Source organism: Erithacus rubecula, assembly GCF_903797595.1.
Source record: "Erithacus rubecula genome assembly, chromosome: 8".
Lineage (NCBI taxonomy): Eukaryota > Metazoa > Chordata > Aves > Passeriformes > Muscicapidae > Erithacus > Erithacus rubecula.
The window spans coordinates 16,672,221-16,697,327 of NC_136659.1; the positions used below are offsets into that span (position 1 = coordinate 16,672,221).

Sequence of the window (25,107 nt, forward strand, 5' to 3'; positions counted from 1 at the left end):
CAGAATTTTATGTGCAGAGTTAGCTGATGGACTGCACAGGTTTCAGAGCTATATTGCCAAAGCCATATCTGTTTCTGGCAGGACCTTGCTATTGACCAATGAATATTTGTGTTTGATGTCCACTCTCTTCATCTGGTTTGCAGACTTTACATGTCTGCTTGCATATAGAGCCTGCAGTGTTGTAATCAGCCCTTGCAAAGGGAATCGCTGCTAACAAATGAAGAATGGGGGTCAGCAGGTATTTCTCCTGTACATAAATACTTCATCCCTGCTTAAATTTCACTGCTACAGACCTAAAAAATTGTATGTAGAAATATGGGTAGGCTCTAGTGCAATGAATGACATCATTGGCTGCTGTGCATCATACGTGGCTTCTTCGCTAGCTGAAAAGTGTATCATTAGCACATGATATTGAAATGTTGGGAGAGGTCAAAGTTGCATGAAGCAACGTACAAACTTCAAGGGTGATATGATGATTTAACTCTAAATCCTTCTGGAAGGTAGAGAGGACCTTCCCAAATGTTTTTGTACCAGAGTGGAGAAGCTTTGATTCTTCATCAAATTTATCTTCCTTTCCTGGTGCTCTGTTCTTGTAATGGCTATTCCTGTTGTCTATTCTGTAATAATTTAAGAGGAGATAAGCTTTTATTTAAAGGAATAAATTTAATAAATGTACTTTTGTTCCTTTTTACAGATGAGATCATTTCACGCTCTTCTTTTGGAAGAGGTGGTCAGAGGAAATGGATAGCTATTCAGACTTCACTGCACAGAACCTCTCATCTTCAGCTAACATGTCTCTTTCTTTGCCTGGACAACCTGAACTTAATACCACTGGTGGTCCTCCTTCTATGTCAATAAGCAGGCTTTTCCCAGCCCTCTTGGAATGCTTTGGAATAATTCTTTGTGGCTACATAGCTGGAAGAGCCAACATTATCACATCAACTCAGGCCAAAGGACTGGGAAATTTTGTGTCCCGTTTTGCACTCCCGGCTTTACTGTTCAAAAACATGGTGGTACTTAATTTTTCTAATGTGAATTGGTCCTTCCTGTACAGTGTTTTAGTTGCCAAAGCTGCTGTGTTTTTTTTAGTCTGTGTTTTAACATTGTTAGTAGCCAGTCCTGAGAACCGATTTAGCAAAGCAGGTTTGTTCCCTATTTTTGCTACACAAAGCAATGACTTTGCACTGGGATATCCAATAGGTAAGTATGTTTTCTTCTTTAAAATTAATAGTCACTGTTCTACATGTGTTTGCTTTTATATTTCCATAATTTGAAATTGACTTTTGAATTGAAGTTCCATGCAGTTGAAATAATTTTTGAAGGGCCTCTCAAATTCTATTTGAGACAACTCATCATCTAGGAAATGTTAAAACTGAAAAAAGAGAGCAAGTTAGTTCTAGCAATACAAAAAGCAAGATGTTTGATTACATAATTGAAAATACAATTACAAAGGAAAGGTCAAATGTGCAATATAACAAGTAGATGCATATTTTAAAGTACTTTAGAAGTCACCAGTATTTTTCTCCTTATTCCAGGGTAGCATGCTTAGGAGAATCCTCAACCTTTCTTATTCTCTTGAAATTTGCTTGATATGTATAAAATTTAGACAACTGCAATTGCATGGAGTTTTTTTAGATTAAAATACTGTGTTTCTCTTGCAAACCTGAGATTTATTCCTCTTGAAAGAAATCAAAAGTATGCCACAAATGGGGCTGTGAGGATTATGTCTTTGTTTGTTGGTACGCATTTTAGATACCAATTAGAGTTTCTCTTTTTTTTTTTTTTTTTTGATATGTGTATTCTGGGGGTCTCTGAATGTATTTCCCTTGCATTGTGATTAGAACATTCTTTCTACTTTTACTCTCATGTAAGACTGCATATTTCTTCAGGTACTTCATGATTTTTGAGATGATTTATATTTTTTGTATCTATGATCTTGCCAAAATCTACATCATTTAGAGCTTTATTGGAATAGTTACTGCAGCAGAAACATTGTAGGCTCTTGAGGTTTATTTCCTCTTGTCCTTTCCCTTCTCCCATCCCCAAACTTTCACTGGTATTTGGTTCATGCTGTCACCTGTGCAAACTTTTTGCTATTAGTAAAATATTACCCAAGCTTCTCTGAAGTGTTTGCAGGACTGGTCAACAAAGAATGCCTTTCCGTTTTTCATGTTGACAGAGATAGTGTTTTGAACAAAGCCTGATCTTTTAATGAAAAAGTACTTTTAAATGCTGTAGCAGTGGAAATTTCTAATGGAAAAAAAAAATCAATATTGACAAATTGTGCACTAAGCCAACACTAGTTAAAAAGCAATTTGAACTCTTAATCATTCCTTAGTCTTTATCCCACATAATTTCTTTAATACATTACTATTATTCTTTATTATTTCTTTACTATGCTGTTTTTTGTCATTTGAAAATGTATGCAAATAGGGAAATCAAAACTCAGGTTAAATATTTGAAGCTTATCACTGTTTTTCTGCTATCATGGTTATGACAGTTCTAGATTAAAAAGTGATGTTGGGGTGAAAAAGAACCAACTGGCAGAGAGGTTTGGTGGCACACCCCTGATGTGGACAGAATTACTATGATAGAAAGCTTTGGGATTTTTTATTACTGGGTAATAATGGTACACCTCTGCCAAACAGATTCAGGTATTTTCTAGAGCTGTGTGTTAAAGTACAGGTGTTGTGTGGGTGACAGTCACTGTGACTTTAATCATACTCATTGTATTGAGCATGGACAGCTAGTGTGTGATTTATATGTACTGTTGAGCAGCTGGGACATGGAGAATTGGTTTTAAAAAAAAATAAATATCTTTGATTTCAATTTTTTTATCAATCAGCATGCAGGCACCATGATTTAAATAAAAAGAAAACTTTTCATCAGTGGTAGAAGTTGTGGATTATTTATATTGTCTTAACAGTTCCTTAAGAGTGAATTCTTATTTTTTTTTTTCACCCCCTGACTCAATGATCTAATTCCACTTTGTGTACCCAGTAAAATGCATTCTGACATCATACATGGTTTAAAGTACTTAAAAGCCTTAATTTATTGTCTTAAGAATGCAGCTTCACTCTACCAGGAAGTAAAGATTTTTGAAGTTTTTCACTCAGACATTACTTACACGTGATGTGTGGAGTTGTGTTCGAGTGTCATGGGCATTCTATATAAAGCAACAAAGAACATCAGTCACAGCTTTTAGGAAAAAAACTATTTACATAAAAAGTGTCCAGCATGTTTAAAGTGGTTTTGATTACAAGGATGTATTTAATGCTTAAAACTGGCTTGTTAAATGCAATAACTAACCCCAAACTTGGTACTTCTTTTCAGCAGTCCATTTAGAATTTTAGTACAGGTGGTTTTTATACGTGTACTTTAATAATAGCCTGTAAAAATAAAAATACCTTTAGTGCCTTTTTTGATCTATGCAAGAAGTCAGATAGTTGAGAACATTAGTTTATTTGGCCCAAGGCCCTCACTGTTCAAAGTGAGGGCTGATTTAGCATTTGGAAGTTCCTGTCATTCCAGAGGCATAAATAATGTGAAGGTAAAACTCTTTTGGGTTTTGAAAAATTTAGTCATGAGGAAAACCTTTTTCAGAAAAGGTTAATAGTGTTGTTAATAACTATGAACTGTATGCATAGTATATATCTAATACATAATATATATAATAATTATGATACAATTAACTATATATTCCTGTATTCCAATTGATATGCTATTAATACCTGTAGTATATTATTGATGATTACTAATAACCAGAAAATTATTAAATGTAACTATTATAAGTCAGGTAAAGGAGAACATTCTGCTTTTAAAGCATTGGGTGTTTTTTAAATTCACTTTAGAATTGAATCTTGTATATGTTTCTGAAGTGCTTTCAGGATTTTTGAAGTGCCTTTAGTACTTCAAATAAGTACTTTAAATAAGACTTGAAATAAACTTGAAATTAGAAGCAATTCTACTTTGGCTCAGAAGTCTGTAGTAGTAATGAAAACAAAGGCTCATGATTTAGAGTTCCTTGAGGGACCATAACTGCAGCAGTAATTCTTGTCCTAAGTAGTCCCAGAGAATGAACCAATAGCTATGTGTTAAACTTTTTTTTTTTTTTCCTGGTTGTTGGTTTGTTGTGTTGTATTGAATCAATGTAGAAAGATCACACCTGACTTATTCATTGAAAACTTATTAAATTCCAGACAAGTGAGACTCCCTTAAGATGGGAAGCAACTTGTATCCTGCAAAGGTGCATTTAGTTCTCCACAACTGTCATGTTTCTGGGGAGGAAAAGCAAGTCAGAAATAAAGCCAAAATTTTCCAGCATTTGGGATGACTCGGAGAAAACATAGAATTGTTAAATTGTTTTCTTTCTGTAAATGTTGACTAATTGTAGGATGATTAAATAGTATTGGATAGTTAATCTGGTCTTTAATGTGTTCTTTAGATAACTGAGGCCTAATACGATTAGAGAAACTTTTCTTCCTGCATTATCTTATATTGATTGTTAATTAACTGCATTCCTTCAGTTCCTTCTGGAGGAAACTTAAATAATTTTCTTTAGTTTTCAGAGAGCAAAATTTAATTTCAGTATTTCAATGTATTGTTCTGCTGTAATGTTACCACTCATAACTCTTCATTTCCTGTTTTCTAGTTGAAGCTTTATATCAAACCACTTATCCAGAGTATCTCCAGTACATTTACCTAGTGGCTCCAATATCTCTTATGATGCTAAACCCCTTGGGGTTTATCTTCTGTGAAATCCAGAAGTGGAGGAATAATCGCACTGTGTCACAGAGCAAAATCAAAATAGTGGGCCTAGCACTCCTTCGAGTTTTGCAGAACCCAATTGTATTCATGGTCTTCATAGGAATTGCCTCCAACTTTATTCTTGGTCAGAAAATTCCTGAATACCTTGAAAACTTCCTTGATGGACTAGCAAGTTCATTTTCTGGCTCTGCACTTTTTTATCTTGGACTGACTATGGTGGGACAAACAAAAAAACTGACAAAGGGTATGTTTGTTGCACTGATCCTTCTCATCACAGCTAAACTGTAAGTTCAATTTATGTTTTTTTATTTTTTTTGTTCTCTAGATGTTTTGAGCTCTGAATACTCTGGTCAGATGGCTTTTCTCTAAAAAACCTTATAATGATGGTACATTTCACTTCCAGTATTTTGAGAGAGTGCTTCCCAAACTCTTTGATAGAATACAACTGTTAATTTTTAAAGGAAATTTTTAATAGACTAAAAACCTGTTGTCAGCTCTGCAGAGAAAGAAAGGGGTGCTGTCCCTTCATGGACTGTCTGTAAGCCATCTGTTGTGAATTGGGTATTTGGAAAAATAGTAGCATAAATTAAAATTTACTGAATAAATAGTTAGACAGTAGTGAGTTTAAGTATATTTGATTAGTACTTGTCTGTTATTTGGCTAAAGCAATGCATCTCCAAATTAGTTGGTTTTCCTTGCTTTATTTTTGTAAGCCTTTGAAGCTGCTATATTGGAGAGTGTAAAAATGGTCACTTTGTGCTCTAAAACTGCTTGACTTTTAAGCATGAATAAATGCCAAGTTCTATTTAGAACTTATACTATCTTTCCTTGAATATATCTCAGAGAATTTATATTTGTTTATTTAATATTAAATATTTTATTTCCTACAGAACTACAAGTAACATAATAGAATGTTTGGTTCTTGAGTTTGTTTATATTGTAAAATTTGAAAGTGCCTTTGAGTATCGAGCACAACTAACCAGGGAAGTTGAAGACCCTAGTCTGTAAACCAGCTTAATGACAAATTTTATAATGAAAAAAGTGAAAAACATTGAGTTTTAATGTTACCACTTTGCTTTACTGTAAGCTTGTGTAAGGCTTACACTGAGTGTGTGAGATCTGGGCTTCTGCTGAAATAGCCTTGATGCTGGCAGCTTGCTGGCCAAAACTTTTGGCATGGGATCCTTAAGCTTGAGCCCTTATTATATTTCAGACAGCTTGCAAAAAGGTGGACTGAATTTCAGAGCTGCTGACTGCTTGTAGCTGCTATTACTGTGACAGTTGAAAATTGAGAGGGTTTTTAATGTTTTGCCACTCTAAATTCGAAGTTTGTACAAAGAATGTATCTGCACAATCAGGGAAGCTGCTTCTATACCTGAGTTTGTTGTCATGCTTGTCCTTTTTATTTTAATGTAATTTGTTATGTAAGATTTTTAAGCAGCTGGTAAATATTTTGATAACAGTAAAGGCAGTCATTCAAAGTGATGTCAGTGTTTTGCTTTTCATAAGTAGTATTCAAACAAGCTTTAAATTTCCTGTTTATTAATTTCCTGGGTAAAGAAGAGTCTTGTTATAGGTTGAGTAATATTTTTTCAATTACTTTTCCCCTTCTCTTTCAGGCTCATGATGCCATTTCTCTGCAGAGAGATGGTGGAGCTATTGGACAAGAGTGACAGTGTGGTCAATCACACCAGTTTGTCAAACTATGCATTTCTTTATGGAGTTTTTCCAGCAGCTCCTGGTGTCGCAATATTTGCAAGTCAATTTAATATGGAAGTTGGAATTGTATGTAGTTAAACTTTGTCAAATATGTCCTAACTTTAGCTTAACTTTGTTGATGAAATAAATAAAAAGTGGGCTTGAGGAATTTGCTTTTCTGTAGTATAGTTATCTTAGAATTATTTGTACTCTCATGATATTTCCTTATGTCTTAAGTGTCTTGATAGTATTTTTTTTTAATTTGTGACTCTAATAGAAAAAGCTAGGATAACTTTAGATATAAAGAACTTTGTTTTTTGGGGTTGTTTTTGTTTTTTTCAAAGACCTTATCTTTGAGATGTTTTTATAGGGGAAAAAAGAAATTACTGACTTCACTAAGAATAGTGTCAGTTTAAAGCTGAAAAATTTATGAAAGATCTTAAGCTTTAATTGATTCAGTTAAATCTTAGAAAGCATTTTACTTTTTTTATATGTATATAGTAGCGAGTACCAATTATTTTTCAACATAAAATAGAAATTTTAGAATTACTTTTTCCACTTGAAGTGACATTAACACATTTTTGTTGATTTGCATTTTTTTTTAATGCTTTGTATTTTGGAATTTTATGCCCTATGAGCTAAGAAAATCTCTTTAAAGCAGAGTCTCTAGTAGGAGTAACAATTCACACTTCCATCACTGTGCAAATTCTAGAAAGTAGGTAATGAGAAGCCAAACTAGAAATCTCTTGTAAATACATATGGCTTCTTCTCATGAATTGGTGCATATTAATATTTGCATAGTTACATGGGGTTTTTTTAGTTCTTTATGGTCTTATATTTATATCCAAAACCAAATTGTGACAGTGTAAATTCACCCCTAGACTGCAGTTATTATTATATTTGACACACATGAAAAAGATCTGTAGAAATCTGCAGGGGGAAACTCTCTACTCCTGCTATTTCAGAAGCTTGTTAAAATTTTCTGTTTAGCTGTGTGTATAAACCAGATACTTTCTGGCTCAAATTCTAAATAATTCACTATAGAAACAACTCATTTTTGTTAAAGGCCTTGGTATGTTTAATTCAAAGGTCCAATTTTGCCAGAGGTTGTGTTCCTGAAAGCAGATTATTTAGCTTGAGATGTGATTTTTGTTGTTGTTTGTGCTTGACTCTTGGCAGATTACCTCAGGCATGGTGATAAGCACGTTTGTGTCTGCCCCCATAATGTATGTTTCTGCATGGCTGCTGACCATCCCATCCATGGACCCCAACCCACTGGCAGCTGCTCTCCAGAACGTCAGCTTTGACATCAGCATCGTCAGCCTCATCTCCCTGGTGGGTGAGACAGGCAGCAAACCGAGCCACGCTGGGGCTGCATTTCCTCATAGCCTCCTGCAGGATGGGGAAGGAGCTAAACATCTTGATTGAGTATGGGTCTGCTGGGAAGCTGCACTGCAGAGAAAGATGAGTGACTGAATTAGAGCATTTAGTGCAGAGCTTGAGAGGTTTTTGTTGTTAGGTTTGTTTTCTTTTTTTAATAACAGGGTGTGAGGGAATTAAAGTACCTGCTTACACCACAGAGACTAGTTACGTCAAGCCAGGTGAAATGCTTGGATGTCACAGTAATGAAGGCTGTGTACAAACTTCAGCTCCAGAAATGTCAGGGCATATTTGTTTAATGAAGTCTTAATGAGCATTAAGGAAATAGTTTAACTGGAAAAAATTATGTTTATCAAATTCCTTTACTAGAAATTCTTTTCTTAAAAACAGAGTTGGTAATCCAGAAGGCCAATGGGAATTTTGTTTTGGTTTTATACAAAGTATAGATAGTATGATTATTTTATTTACTTTTTTCAAATAAAAACATCCATATTGGAAGGAGTTAGAATTTTCTGAAGCTGTCTCACTGAAGTCCTGATGTCTTGAAACTGCCTGAAAGAAAGCCAGAAGTAAATGCTACCTCTTGCTGTCAGATCATTTTGGGAGATTCAGAGGAGGTTGGTGTGGATTTTAAATTCTAAATTGCCAGGTTAAACTGTGGTCATTTGTGTCCTGAGGAACTAACAGGCCTTCTGTGTGCTTCAGGCAAGTTCTTGCTCTTTCCTGGAAATACTTCACCAACGAGTACACAAAGATGCATTGCTTTTTCTGGTGCAGCTGCTGAGGCACAGAGGCTGGCAGCATACTCTAGCAGTCATATTGCCAAGATCTGTTGTATATTTAATTTCACCATTATCTGCCAAAATACTTTTCTTGTTCTTTTGGGTTTTGTTTTATTCTTAAATTCATTTTTCTTCATGTGTGTTACAGACCTGGTCTCTTACTGTTGTTGTTCTGAGTAAGAAATACAAACAGCTTCCTCATATGATCACAACGAATCTGCTTGTTGCTCAGGTCAGTAGTAAGGAGAATGATGTTGTGTAAGTTTAAGTATTTTTTAAAAAATTTTATATGTTTGGTTTCTACAGTGAGATCTTCATAGCCAGCTGTGGAGGGCAGGTGAATATAATGTGTGATTTGTCTAAACAATTTCTGTGCCTTGAAATACACCCTTGAAGAGAATGATAGTTAATGTTGGCACTGTGATTTCTAAACAGAACTATAAACAATCAGAATGGAAAGTGACTTTGGAAGTGTTTTCTTAGTTATTGCCCAATACTGTTGAGTGCACTTCTGTTTCAATTTATACCCACCTGAAGCTGGCAATACCAGGAGCAGCAGCTGCCTGTGTTTGACGCTATAGTGACCCAATTCAAGGAACTAAATAGAAAAATAATCCCTGTACTGGTTTATGCCCCTGAAGCTCTTGCTGAGGGATCAGCAAGTGCAAGTGCTGGTGCAAGGATGTGCAAGGGTTTGTGGGAATGCATGGCTGGTGGCTAGGGAAGGCCAAAGACAAGTGGCTCTGGATTAATTTTAATTGTTATTTAATCTGAGGGAACTACAGAGTACATGCTCCTTATTCCCTTGAAGTCAACTGCACAACTGGAACAGCCTGTGCTTGTAATACATCTGTGTGGTAGTGCTTTCTGAAGTGTTCTGTAGTTTTTTTTTAGAAATATCTCTATATATAGTAAACTCTCTGAGCTCTGATCATGGAGTCACATTTGAAAAATGTCATGTATGAGAACTGCAGGTGCTTCTGTTCTGTAATAACAAAGCTAGCTTTCAACTTGAAAAAAAATAAAATTGAACTACTGTGATACTGTTTCTGCAATACTTCAGCCTATCTTTTCAGATTCATTCAGTGCTAAAATTATCATATATGCAGTATCACTGGGTGACAATTGGTGTGTAATTCTTGGCTGAACAAATACCCATTAACCTCAGTTTCATGTGCAGATCAATTCAGGTAAATGGTTTGTACTTGCCAAAAACCATCACCATTTTACCTACTATGAGATATTTGAAGTTGAGGGGTTTACCTAATTTGCATTTTTCCTAGTTTATATGAACTATATGCTTGCTGTTAAAAATCCCTTCTGAAAATAAGGTAGCATAGTCCAGTGACACAACTGCAGTACTGAATTGACTGTGGTAGTGCTTTATTGCTAAATGGAGTAACCCGTTCATAACATCACCCTCCAGTGCATCTGGGGGTGGAGTTTAAAGCTTACTGCAGGTATATAGCTTGCTGTTAGTTTTTCTTTGTCATTCTGCTTTCCCAGTTCAAAAGATGGTATCTTACTTTTCTTTCCAGTTTGTTGCTTGCATTGGAATGGTGGCATGGAATTTCACTGTTAAAGAGAAAGACATCACCATACAGATCCTCGTATTTATATTCCTCTACAGCTCACTGTATAGCACCTACCTATGGACAGGTATGATTTATCTAGGCAGAGCCTAGGTACTGCAATGAAAGATTAATGTCCTGCAATAATGTTATTATATTCTTTGGAGTCCTTGTTCCTTTCACTTGTTTGTAGTTCTACCAATGGGGGTACCTGTAAGTTGTGCTGAGGTTTAGTGTTAGGCACTGCTGCTGCTGGAAGCTTCTACCTGGGCAGGTGTGGCTTGCCTTTGCTGGATACAGCAGCCTGGCTGGTGTGTGACAAGAGCCTACTCTCAAGGCAGAAGCAAATGGTGGGTTGCCCTTCAGCTAATCAAAGTTTTAATGATGATTTTTTAATTAATGCAGAGTTTAAAATTTTAATTATTAAGCATTAACTAGATTTAAAAATCTGGTGCATTGAAAAGTAGAAAATACAGAATGAAGGGAAATACCCAAGTAGCTTTAACTGGAAATTTTAATTTCTAAAAACAATATGTGTGCCTAAGATTAATGCAGGAATTGAAATAGAAAGAATTGGAAGATGTTTCAAGAAACTTGGAGAACCTTACATATACAATTTAAAAAAAGAGATTTTGGGTATTCAAGATATTTTTGTCCAGAAGCTATGGGTTTAATTCTTGTGGTGTTTTTCTGGAGTGAGTTATATTTGTTTAGCTGGCATATGTAGCTCATGACTGGTGGGGCCTAACACAATTACTGAATTTCCTTCCACGTGAGAATGCTGTGAGCTGCTGAGGTGTAAGTAGGATAGGTAATTCTAGAAGATACTCTCATAATGAGTTATATACCTAAAAACATGCAAAATCTTTTAGTTAAATTTATCACTGACTTTATGAAGGACTAGCCAGTTTTTAAAGAAGCATTATAACTTTATACAACACTATTGGTTACTAGAGAGTGTTGGAATAGAAAACTGCTATTGATATCTAAATACCTGAATCTTAAATGTTCTTTTGGAACATGTGACATCTTTTTTACTCTTGTTAACCTTTCTATTTAGAAGTGAATATTTAATATAAAATGTCCTGGAATTTTTTCAGTGTTTCACTATTAACATGAATTTTTAGGCAATAGGTAGTTCTAATTTATTTTCTCAGAATACAATCAGACAAATGATTTTGGACTGTTTAAAGGTCTGAGAAGAAAAGCTATTGAGCAGGTCACATCATAGAGTTTCTAGGCTCTGTACTTACCAGTTCCCTTTTTAATAATAAACAAGGCTTTTCTTTTGGTTTTGTTTGGCTTTTTAGGTTTTCTGTCTTTTTCTTTGTTTCTGTTGAAGAAGAGAGAAACAGTAAAGATTCCCATTGGGTTAATCATTATAGCTGGATGGGGGTAAGTTAATTCAGATGCTTGCCTGCTGAATTAGTGGGAGCATGCTAAATATGTTATGTGCTTGCTATTTTGTTCTTTCAGAGTCCCAACAGTTCTGGTAGGAATCTTACTAATTGTTGGTGAACGTAACAACACTAGTATTGACTCTGCCTTTTTTTATGGAAAACATCAGGTATGAATGTGTTCTGTCCTCATCACTTCAGACTTCTGCCAGGCTACATGTGCAAGTAGCTTTCAGTCAGGCTACTATAATAGAACTATTATAGATTTATACAAAAATGTATTTCTGTAATGAACCACTGGGAACATTTGTTTGGAGAAGAACCTTCATGTTTAGGCAGCTATGACTAAGAAAAAAAGGGAGTAGGCTTCTCAAAGAGAAATCTTAGGAGTGGTAATTAATTGCAGAGCCCTTTTCCTTCTGACTAATTTGTATTCTAGCATGATAGTTATCTAAAATGGTTATTACCTATAATTAATGGCTCTTGGCCTGTAATAGATAGGATATGCATCACCTGTGTAGCAGTAACTGCTTGCACTATGGTAGGCTTCTCAGCACAAGCATAGGTTGAAGCACCCTGAGCTACCATTTTTGGCAGTAAATAGTTCCTGTTATCAGAGGGCATGAAGTGTACTAGCATAGGTATTTGTCATGTTTTCTCCCTCTTTCTTATGGACAGAGCGTCCATGAGTCACTCAGGATTGTTCATGTGGCACTTTCACAAGTACTAAATAGCCTGAGAGTGGATTCTGGTATCAGTGGCAGATGATTAGAAGGAAAGACTAATTAATAGGGTGCTCCCCATTGGCTAAAGCATGTAAATTAGAGCACATTCCTCTTTGGAATTAAAAGGTGCCTGAACAGAACTTAACCCAGTGGTGATCCTGAGAGGAAAGGGGAGGACAACGAGGGGATGTTTTTTGATTGCATGGGAAACAAGGGTCCATGCTTGAAAAGCAAACAAGCTGAGTTACTCAGGCAAGGAAAATTAGTCTCTTTCAGTGCCATGAGGTGCAAGAACAGTAAATATGGAAAACATAGTCTTGTTCAGATGCACTTGTAAGTGTATTTAGAAAAGTACAGAAGTTAGAAGATGCACTTGTAAGTGTATTTAGCAAAGTACAGAAGTTAGAAAGACAGACACATGCAACTATTTTCCTATATTTAGGTGCATTTTCTTTGTTTTTTTTAACAGATAATTACCACAGCAGTGATACTGTTTGTCAGCATACTGATGTCAGGCATCTCACTGATGTGCATGAACAGAAGTAGGCAAGGGTCCAGCTATGGGGTGTTGAACCCATACTCACCACGTAGCTCAGTGGAGGAGGTGGAAGTGGAAGGCAGTGGGCAGAATCACATTTCATCCACTGTGACTCAGTCATCTCCAGAATCTTCTGCACAGTCATCTCCAGAATCTTCTGCACAGTGTTCTCCAGAATCTTCTGCACAGACATCTTCAGAAAGAGGTAGACAAAATATATTTGTATAAAGAATAATTGGCTTAGGGTGCTATAAACTAATATTCCAGGTATAATTCTGACCTGGGAAGGACAGTTTACAGCTTCAGGTGTTAGACTAGAACAGAAGAAAATCTAGGTATAACTGACCAAGTATTTAGGTTTGTGTTTCTAAGAAAAGTTTGGTTTTTACCATTGTAAGAGTTGTGTAAGTGGACAAGAAGAAAAGCCTGTAGCTGATTTTTATGTAAGTAGTGATACATTGGTAAGGATGTGATAAATGCAGCCCACTGAGCATCTTAGATTGTTTACCCACTGAATTGTCTCTCTGACAATGAATTAAATGCCAACAGAAACACTCAATGTGTTTCTAGTCATTTTTTGTATGTAGCCTTTTTGATAACTTCCTGGGTTTTTTGCCTATAACTAAAACTACTCCTGTTGCTTCAGTGCTGGTAGTGTTATGTTAAACTATTAGTATTAGTGACCTGTTAGCATTGTGACCCATTTGCCCTCTCAACAAATTGAAAAATTAGATCTTTCTTCTCCTTTAGGGTTATTTTTGAGCATAATAATTAAAGCTACATAGAATATATTGTTACACTTGAAAATGAATTATGGTAGTGAAGCAAGCTAACTATCCTATTACTGTATATACTGAACAGGTTGCTGTTCTTGTCAAACAACAAATGGTGAATTATCCTGTGCTAAAGACAACAAAGCAGTGTCCAGTGCTGTTGAGAGCAAGGTTCCTCCAATTGAAACAGGTAAAGCAGTAATATCTCCTTGTTTTAATGCTGCAGGCTCTTCCCCAACCTCTGTGTGTTATTCTCACAAAGAAACTGTTGGAGCTATTGTTTTCTCAGGTGCACCTGGATAACTCATATTTTGTATTAAATTTAGTTATTAGACAGTATTACAGGTGTTTGTTTTCTTCTGCTGGTAGTTATTTGTAGTCTTTCAGTGCTCAAGATGGACAGTTGTTTTGGATGCCACTTACTTTACCACAATGATGTGTTTTGGGCATTCATACTTTACTTCTCCATCATTGTCTTGTTTGGATGCTAGGAAGTTAAATTCATAACCCTACCTTGCATTGAGCTTTTAATATTAACTACTTTTTTTACATTCTCATATTCACATCTTGCATCTTTTAAAAAAGCCTTTGTTGTAATCAGGCACAGGTTTTGAAACTAAAATGAGATCTAGAGGAGCAAGTGCTTACTGCAAATTAGATTAAATGTCCATGCTGCTGTGTTCTATGTATATCTAGAGAAGAGAGGTGGATAAAATTGACTAAGAGGGCCTTAGAAGTCACTAAAATGGAAAAAAATGGATTGAACTGACTGTTCAACACCTGTCTGAAAACTGCATGCCCAGTGCATTCTCACTGTGCATCACTGTCAGTAATCAAAGCTGGCTGCCAGTACAACTTGGCTCTTTTTCCTTGTTTTCATGCATTCTTAACAAGAAGTTCATATCCTTATGCTTTGTTTGCATGCAACATAATTTTCAATAAATCTAAATATTTCACACTGAAGCATACTTCAGTTACGTCTTTCTGCCTATTGCCAACTATTTTATCTATTAAGTAATTCAGACAAGCACCATAAGAATGTCTTCAAGAACACAGGAAGGCCAATTTAATCTTCTTATCCTAAAAGATAAGGTGGAAAATACTTTGAGTGGAAATTATTTTGACCTCCTGAGTGAACACTTCTAAACTATAAATCAGTAAAAGCAAATTGTAATGCATTCACTTTTATAACTTTGGCTGCAATAATTATTAATTCTTCTGCTATCTCACTGAGCTGCTTTGAGGTATCTGGTGCAAATTGTTAGCTACAGTCTTGCCAGGAAGTTTTTCACTGCCATCTAGAGGAAGATACTCAGAATTAGAGCTCTGTAGCTGGAAGACAAGTATCCCTTTTCCCTGTTTGGCTCTTTTCATTGATAGAATTATGATTGTGTTCTGATATATGGTGTGAAAAATACAGTCACAGACCTAAAACAAGTGCAGTTGTCTGTCTGATATAGAGCTCAACAACACTGAGATGCAGAGTAAAAACTTTAGAGCTGACAGTATATTTTAATATTTTCAGATATAAATTTAAAATTACTGCTCAGAGAAATATTTTTTCATTATTCATTATTATTTCATTATTTTTATTCTTTCTAATGGTGTTTTCTCAGTGTTAACTACACAGTGTTTTAATTAAATCTTTGAAAGAAAAATTGTTGGAAAAACTTTTTTCACTTCAGGAGCACATGTAAACTTAAACTGTTTCATTTGAGAATAGGTGGCAGAACAGGTTATTGTCAGAAGCAATATTAAATTTTGTGTGTGTCACTTCAGTAGAGATACTTGCAAGGTAACTTGACTCAGCAGGTTACTTTAGCTAGTTTGTTCATGGAGTTCTCTGGATAGAAGCCTAATGAAAAATTTCTGATTTGTTTTTCAGTGGACCAGTGTGTGAGTCACTGCAGTGCTCAAACGTGTGTGTTGGCTCAGGAAGAGCAGCTTCTACAGACTGGAGACAAACAGCTGGCCAGACATGTGCTGCTGTGCTTGCTTCTTATTGTTGGCCTATTTGCTGTAAATATTTTTTTCTCCCCATGTTAACTCATTGAGGTAGAATGATTTGTAGGAAAGCTATGTAAACAATCCAGTAAAAATCTTCCAGTTGCTTAAGTAGCAGTTCATTAAATAAAATAGAGGCTGTATTTTGGTTCCTTAGTGGAAGAGGGATGTAAAAAAATTAAGTTTTCTGTGCCACATCATAAATTAAACACAGGTTAAAATGGATGATAGTGAGCAATATACTGGAGAACCCTAAAGGGGAAAAAAGTGAAATTATATCATTATATAATTCATCACTACTGCCCCTCTTCCCAGTTTTCTCAAGAGTTCTTCCATATTCTTAAAATTCTTCCTATTATCAATTAAAAATAATAAACTGAATGCTACTTCTGAAGGAGACTACAAAAATTGTTCCATCTGATCAGGCTCATATTGGAACTTGGATTTCTCTGAGAAATGGAAAAATGCAATTTTGTTGTTTTTAGTGGTGTTTGGAGCAATGTTGCTAAGTTAAGTGTTGCCACTCATCATTAATAACTCCAAGATGTGTTGGTGGTTGCTCCTGTGCACAAGTGTGAAATACCAAAAAGTAATGCATTGGGGATATAATTTCAGTTTTTAAATTACAAAGGTGAGAAACTGCTCTCTGAATGTAATGCTCAAAGTTGAGTTTCTTGTGGATGACAGTTGGGGGAAGAATTTGTATTTGAAATGGAAAGTACTGTGGCACAAATACATAATACTACAAAGCAGGACGGTGCAGCACAACAATGTGGGTTAATAGATACTGCTTTTCAAGTTCTGTTAAATTACAAAATGAAATGTTTACCTCTCATATTTCCTGTATCAAGTATTCCATATTAGTTTATTTTTTACATCTTTTATATTTAACTTCTACTGTTGCCTGTATTTTAGCTGTACCTGAATGATTACATAGATACTATGAAATAAGATCAGTTACTTTAAAGAATTAGCCTTTACACCCAAATGGGTTAACTTTGGAGGTTTCCTCCTTCTGTCTGGCATCTCAAATAGCTGAAGTGGTATGTGCTTCAGCTTAACATAATCCTAACTCTGCAAGAAATATGTAGAATGCACTGGTCTCAGCTAAGCAGCATTAAGACAAACACTGCAAATCTGTCTGGGCTGATATTGTCTGTGTTATGTTGAAAACCTAAGTATGCTTAAGGCAAGTTCCTGACATAAACATGTAAAGAGGTAGGACCTCTTACACTGTGTGCTTTGCATTGTTATGTTTAAAACATCCAAAGTCCCCCCTCCTACCTAGCTGTTAAGCCTGAGATGATGTTTTAAGGTATTTATTCCCTCTTATTTGTCTTTATCTGAATTATCTGTTAAATAGAGACCATAAACATTGTGCAAGAATTATTAGCATGTGAAGAGAAGAAAGCTTTTCATTTTTAACAATCAGGTTTTGTTGTTTTTCTCTTTTCTTTAAAGAATCTCTCCAGTTGCTTGTGGTGGCTGTTCAACCAAGAGCCTGGAAGGCTGTATGTGGAACTGCAGTTCTTCTGTGCTGTGTTTAATTTTGGTCAGGTACTTACCAATGTTTGTTCTGAAAATGACCTTGTTGGTGGGTTGTGCAGCAGATAATGCACATCCTCTGTGACTGTGAGCACTTTCAAAAGTGCAAATGACAACTGAATGCCAAATGCTCATGGAAAGTGAGTAGGAATTTAGCCTTATTTGTACCAAAGCTTCACTGGTGTCTCTTCTGTGGAGTTAGATCAGTTGCAAGGCAGCTCCATGGATGCTTTCTCTGTAAGGTTTAAATGAGCATCTCTGGTTTCAGTGACAGCACCACAGTGAAGAGCTGAAGATGGGTGCTGGTTGTGGCTGCACATGACCTATTTCAGTGCACCTGACACAAGGCAGCTTTGTCATCCATGAAGGTGAAAGCCAGGCAGTGTTAATACACACACTAGAGGAACATTTTACACATCCATGGCACATGTGCCTACAAGATGCACTGCAGTATCAAGTAATGATAGTTTTATATAAAAGCTGCACAGAAAAATGAATTGAGAGCATTCTAGCACTCAAATTACTGTAAGTCTGTTCTTTCCTTGGCATTAACAAAGACAGATTTAATACCTGACTATGTAAGGTTGCCAGTTATCTCAAAGTGTCAAGTGGCATGTCACAGCATTAGTTTTACTGAACTATTTCTTGAAGGTTTTATATGATGGACTGTTAGGTATTGATATGTCTTTCTAAGGTCCAAATGAAAAGCCAAAGTAGAAGCAAAATGCATTTTGAATGATATTTAGAGAAGAGGGATACTTTAATTTACACATGAAATGTATTTGGCACTGAGTTTTACTTTCTGTTCTCCAGAAACCAAAATTTTTGCTTAATGTTGGTTTTTCTATATTTTTTTTCTCCAGGGCTTCATTTGCTTTGGTATTTTTGGCTTAGATAAGCATTTAATCATTCTGCCATTCAAGCGAAGGTAAATAGAATCTTTACACTTACACCTATAAAATTAATTATTACTGATAATCATTTCTGAAGGGTGTTGAGTTTTCAGTGCTATAGTACTCCATTTCCTATTTACTTAATCTTCCAAATTTATTTTTCTCTCCCATTTGTGTGAGAGATTTCTGTCATCCTAATGACACTTTCAAAAACATAAGTCCTACAAGCTCCCTAGAGGTGAAATTTTTGCCAAACGATGGATCTTCAGAAATAACTTCAGCTGATGAACTAAAACATAGATATGGATGCTGAATCAGCATATATCATCCCTGTTTTAAATAGGGATGTGTTCATAACCCTGTGCCAGTACTTTGTGTGGACAGGCCCTTCCACAGTGGAGGAGTGAGTTGTACAAAGCTGCCTTTACCTTTAAGCTGAGGTACACAGAATTCAGCAGCTAGAGCTGGCTCCCAGCTACTCTCTGACTTTGCTTCTGCCCAAGCCTAGAATAACACCTCTGTGTTGAAAAACCATACAAATATATTAGGATGATTATATGTAAAGTATTGGGCACAAAAAGAGGTTGTGATAAGCTTCCTGGGAGGTCCATTCTGTTATTTGAAGTTTCCAAAAACATGCCTCTGCTTGATTTGCTGTTTGAATTTTTCTTTTTTTTTTTTTCCTAGACTTGAGTTTTTCTGGGGTGGAAGAGAAGCAGCAGGGCATACAGATGCCTCTGTACCTGAGGAAATCAGGATGACCTGTCAACAATTTGTTCGTTATCACAGAGATCACTGTGTCAAGAGTATTGTCAAAGGCAGGAGGTAAGGTTCTTCCTGCACATATAACCTGTGTACAAAGCACACAGGTTTTGAAAGTAATTAAATGTAGTTAATTTTGTGGGTGGTTCCTGTTGTGGTATATTTATTTAAACCTCAAGGTAAGGATTAAAAATTTAACTAAGAGAGAAATGCTTCTAGCCTCACACTGAAACATTGAGGGGCAAGTTATTGTATTTAAAACCTAAATGGGAGAATAAATTATAAAAAGTTTTATATCATTAAGGGATTTCTGCAGGTTTTACATTTAAATGGAGTTAAAAATAATATATATGATAATACCTGTAGTAATGCATTGAAACCCTTTGTTTTGTTTGTAGAGTGAGACACTGTCTGTATTAGTAATTAAATGTTTACTAGTGTGTAGCTTTTAGGTGGCAAAACTGTTGCAACTGATTTTAGTGTGTACTCAGAGGCCACTCAACGAATGAGACTACAGTGGGTTTAGGACTTTGATAGCTTCTGAGTTTCTGTAATTTGTTTTACTCATACCTCTAATGAGGCCTTAACTTCAATTTATGAGACCAGTAAAGATTTCAAAGGCAAATTATGTTGCCTAAATCAAGGATTATGCCTTCAGATATGTGTAGGTGGATAAGAAGAGAAATGCAGTAGGAACAAGAAAAAGACTTTGCCTTTGTTTAAATACATGAAATGGAGACATTAATTGTTCTAACAGGACACTTTGACTACTCTTGTCATGTCAGCTTTTAAGTAGGACTAGCTTGGCAGGGTGGGGTGGTCTTTTAATAGTCACGTAGTCCAGAACCATATTGCAAAACTGTTTTAGACAGCATCATGATTTTGTTCAGTCTCTTCAGAAGTCAGTAATATTCCATATGAAGGATGTATCAGAAAATGTCTGTTGTGAAATAGAACAGGTTTTACAACTGTTTCTCCCGTGCCTGTCCTGCTGTTGTGGTTTCTTGGGCTGTTCATTTAGTTGTACTTTGTGGTTTTTATTAATCATATCCACCTGAGAAATTATGACATTTGTTGATTTATTGTTGTAATATTATGTTTGTGCAGAACTTGGTTCATGTCTTATTTCTCCTTGTGAGTTAAAACAATGCATTTATCTTCTCATTTCAAATATTCATCTAACTTGATCCTATCCTCTTTGATTTAAATGTGCTGTAACTGAGACGTAACCATGGATTTTAATTTCTTTTCATTTTGCATCTGCTAATAGATGTTAATGCTTGCTCTGTATTGCTGCTTTTAACTTAAAAAAAAATAGGGAAAATTTTTGCTTATGCTGTCATTTAGCTCTTAATCACATTTAGAAACCTGTGCTTGGGCTAGAGTAGATTTTAGATAACCACAGAGTAGATTTTAGATAACCAGAAGCATTCATTGCTGCAGAGAAATTTTTGCATGGTATGTCTGCTGAAACTAGGCAGATGATAGCATCATTGCCTGATAAATACATTAAAAAATGGGTCTTGTAAAGGTTTTATTTATTCTTAGTACTCTGTGTGTGGTCAATATTTAACAGGATATGCAAGTTATAAATGGGCTTTGTTTCCAATGTGTGTAAGCAGTTAGTGTTTGTTTAAAAGTGTTCAGAAATTATAAAAATAATTAAAATTCAAACAGAATCCCTGTTGCTGGGGACAAGTTGCTCTCCAGTCAGATATTGTGTTGCAGAAAGGGTCAGAAGTACATGGGAAGTAAGTGCCCAAGAAATAGAATTACAGTGTGTGAGTTTTTAGGAAAAAATGCTACTCATGTCCACCGAATTTCATTTAGAAGCCTAAAGCCTTTGTACGTCCATATTGCTTCATTGAAATGTCTGTAGGAAAAGGTAGTGAACATTGGCATGTCCCTAATATACAAAACTTGCAAATTCTCTTCTAACATGCTCTTAACTATCATGATGTCTTTCCTTGTTTCCTGCTGTTTTTCCTTGCCTTTCCCCATCGAGCAGTGGTGATACCAGATTTACAGAACATGTGGGTGAATCATTCCTTTGACATACAGGTGTGGTGCGAAGATCTCCACTGGCATCTTCTTTGGTTGTGACCTGGTGAACTGGCTCATGCAAGTTGGCCTTGCCTCTGACCGTGGAGAAGCTGTGGTCTATGGGGACAGGCTGCTGAAAGGAGGCGTGGTCCAGCACATCACCAACGAGTTTGAGTTCCGTGATGAGTACTTGTATTACCGCTTTATTCCCAGGAAACCAGCTGCACTTGAGAGCCACTGACCTCAGCGTGCAGGCAAAGGGCAGGTAGCTGGGGTGAGTGTGACCACCTCCTCTGCCTTCACTACTGAAATGGGAAGTGTTTCTTTCTCAGAGAACTGTTATTCTCCCTTGTAAAATTAAGAGATGTGGTTCTACTTGTGTCTATTCTGAAGGAAATGGTAGAAAGTTCTATTTAGTCAGCATTCCAAGCGGAATGCTACTAAACAAAACCAGATGCTCTGGATTTAGAACATTTTTTCCATTTTGAGCAAAACAAATAGTAAAATGGTATGTGTCACTGTTGTATTTTAAAGGCATTATAACTGCAGCTTTAATACTGATGCCACAATGAGGAAAAAAACTCCATGAAAAGTATTTTTCATGCTGCTGGATGTTCTCCATATTTTAGTTTGATGAAGTATTGATGCCTGTTTACAGTCAGGCTTCCCCCTGACTTCACAGAAGTAGGATTTCTTCTGTCATACCTCAGTTTTTACTACTCTGCTCTTGTCTAACACCAGGAACTTTTTTTAGCTGCTTACATCTGAGATCAGGTGGGTTTTTTCTCCAAGATAAAATACTCCAGTTAAAAAGATAGAATTGAAAATAGAAGTGACAATGTTTCCAGTATCAGGGAATCAAAACTGGGCAAATACTGAGTGGAATAAGTAATGGTTTTGTACAAATCTATCAAATCTTAAAACCATAGAAATATTCAGAAATACTCCCAAAATAGGAAATTATACAATGGAACAATTTGTTCTGAAATTTTGCCTTATGGTGGTACTAACAGCTTTATCAAGAGCAGATTTTTATGTTCTGAAATTAGCCTTTACAGTTTAAATGAGAAGTGCCAGTCTCAAGTAAAGTTTTTATGGAAGCCTTGGGTACATGTGCAAGTCAAGACAAAGTTCTTTTTCAAATCAGAAAACTTTAAAAATTAAATTAATGACTTTAAAATCTGTTCTATAAAGAACCCTAAATGAACATCCAGACAAGGGTTTAGAGTAGCTAAATATCCTAGATTTTAGTGGTTGCCTAATGCAGATTTCTAATAAACCTCAGGTGTCCTCCTGCTAGTTACTTTAGTATCATTTGGATTCCTGTGCATTAAAGGCAGAATCTGAGGACTGTGTGTCTTCTGCAATATTTTGAAAAGTTTAAAGACAAAGTATTGTATCTGATAGCCATTATGGTGCCCTTTGAAAACTGCAAGAACAGCATTTATATGTATATATAAAAATTTTATGTAGTGAGGGAAAGGAATCCAGGTATTAAAAATTATTTGCTCAAGTATATGAATAACTCTTCTCATCCCTTTTTAAAAAAGTCTTTCCCTTCTTTTTCCTTTTTTTAGTACACAGATTTTTATTACAGCTACTTTTGCATTTATTGGTATTAAGGATTAAAAGTGATTTTAGCAGGCTAAGCTATTATTCAACAAGCAGTTGTTTTATGGTTGCTATAATTTCCTGCAAGACTTAAACTGAAAAAATAATTCCTTTTACTGTCAGTCTGATCGCAGTGTGCACAGAAACATAACATCCTGCTGCCTATGTATGCTGTACAACCTGGTATATTTTAATGTTTTCCATCAACAATATAATTGTTATTTGTATCAGGCTGTGGCCACAAAGGAAAACATTAGCATATTTCCATTATGAATGTTGAAGACAACTGCATCAAATAATTTGGAATAATTAGATATGTGACTTAAGAGCAGAAACTGCAAGTATGTCTGGCTTTTAAATACTGCAAGTTGTCAATAAATCTGTTATTTGATTTCAGAGTTCTGAGCTGTGATGTGGTGTGTGAGAGGGTTACGGGTGTGTGCCAAGGTTTACAGCAAATGTATTTTACTGAGAGATTTGTTAACATGGCTCTTGGGTTTCAGTCCTGGTATTTCTTAAATCCATCCTTGATCTTTTGCAAGTAGGCAAAGCACTTCTTAATGGGTGTCCACTCAAAGATACTTCCATTCTAGAAGTGTGTCATATTGTCATCTACTTGCCAAATACATTTTTTTTTTATTCTTCAAACATTCAAGAATTTGATCTTAGGGTAGTTGTACAGTTCTGTTTATAGTCACTATTCTCACACTCTTGTCTTTCTCATTTTCATCATAGAAGTCCTGCTTCCCTTTTTATAATGGCTCTGCCTTCCCCTAAATTTGAACACAACATATCTGTTTTACATAAGAAATTGCTCAAAATTTCTGCTTAGAAATGTCTCTGTTACAAATCTAATACAGAGAACACCTTCAATTATCAACCAACACCAAATTCTCTTGGATTTACTGCTGCCACATTGGGATTACTGATATCATACCCATTCATCTGATGAGTCTGTGATGGTTAATAAATAGACTCAAGAAGCTAGGAATGAAATACAGGATATAATATTTTGTTTCTAAATTGCTGGCTACTTCTGGAAGCCAATAATAGACTTTGAGTTGCTTTAGAAAGTTAAGTAACTCTTTTATCTGGTAAATATTTGCTTCTGCCAAGGAGCACTGGCAAGTTTTGAATAGTTGACAAGCTAATGTTCTGTCAATAGTTGCTGTGTGGATTTCTGGTAGTTAGAGCTTTGCTTTAAAGAAGTGGTCAGTGGTGCAATGATTTTATTTTGAAGGTAGATTGATTGGAATAAATCTCTTGGAAGCTAAGTTCCATGAAAGCATCTATTGAACTAGTCTAGAGGAATGAACAGTGAAAAATTGGATCCTTTTCTAGGACTCATCTCAAAATAATTGTCATAATGAGCAGGGATGGATATGTTTTTTTGTACAAAATTTTAGTACTTTTTAATTTCAACAATGATTCTTCATAAAGCTCTAGACCTTTTAAAGTCAGATGCATTTCTAGGTGAAAACCCATGGGAAGGTTGCCCTCTAGGGGACATTCTGATCTTTAATTATTTTTTTTTTTTCTTAATACAAGGTTTGTGGGAGGGAGGATTGTTTGTTTCTCCTGATCCCATCTTTATTTTCTGCTTTTACATTGTGTTCTAGGAGGATGAAATCCCAAGAAAAAGGTGCTGAAATATTCTATACTCTGTTGGCCATCACTTGAACTGTATCCACACATTACATTGTTTTTACTTTGTGTACTGTAGACCAGTAAGGAAAAAGCAACACATAAATGAGAGGCACACTTGGATTGTATCTGCCTACCTTATGACTGGACCAATGTGCTTAACCTCCTTAATTGCCACCCCATGATTAAATAGCCAAGAAGTTCACTTAAAAGCCTGCTCCAACTTCACTACTGTTCTTCCTGTACAACTTCAATCTTTGCACTGTAGGCATAAAACTATTTCACTTGGTTTGCTATGCTACCTGAAAACTTGATTCATACCTTGGCTTCCAGCACAGTTTCACCTGACATTTAGTGATGCTTTGAAGCTATCAAAGAGTCAGTGTAGAACAGCTCATGACCAAAAATAGGAAAAGATATGTAACTGTTAGATACAGATATTCCATAAGGAAAACAGATAAATACAGCAAATTTTTATTAAATTTATCTTCCAGTTAACAAACTGGACTATTGAACTTCTGTATTGAACCACCGTGCTACTGAATTCTAAGAAATTTTGTTGTCAACAGAGGCACAAAATGTTCAGTCAATTCAAACATACTTTGTCTTGCCTCCCACTCAGTCTTGCTTGTTACTGCCAAGGGTACACATTAGGTCACTAGAAACAGAAAGTTCAAAGAGCCTTTCCTAACTCAGTAGTTTCTTGCTGTGAATCTGGACACAGCATCCTAAATTGATTTCTACTCTTACTGTAGGATCAGAAAAAATAACTTCTACCAAGCTCTTAATTTTCGTATTAATTCTGCAAATTTCACTGACCATCTATTCTTTATATTTAACTTTTTTTACCAGTGGGGTATTGAACAGTTTACAGACTGAGAAAACTTCATGTGAAAAATCATCCAAGAATGATCTTTTTGTGGTTTGCTGTGTCTGTGGGGATACAGTATCATGTCCTGCACTGCTGCTGCAGC

The 25,107-nt window shown here is 35.7% G+C and overlaps 1 protein-coding gene across 1 annotated transcript; it reads left to right on the forward strand.

The window, feature by feature from the left end:
- Positions 1-740: 740 nt before the first annotated feature.
- Positions 741-22,880, forward strand: GPR155 (G protein-coupled receptor 155; the record flags this gene model as incomplete). The annotated part of the gene is made up of 15 exons (XM_079310324.1): positions 741-1,200; positions 4,652-5,051; positions 6,387-6,552; positions 7,645-7,800; positions 8,776-8,859; positions 10,166-10,286; positions 11,509-11,593; positions 11,675-11,765; positions 12,790-13,063; positions 13,720-13,821; positions 15,517-15,650; positions 17,097-17,192; positions 18,044-18,108; positions 18,761-18,898; positions 20,897-22,880. The coding sequence occupies 15 exons, from the start codon at positions 741-743 to the stop codon at positions 21,117-21,119; spliced, it is 2,595 nt and encodes an 864-aa protein (XP_079166450.1). The 3' UTR covers positions 21,120-22,880.
- Positions 22,881-25,107: the final 2,227 nt, after the last annotated feature.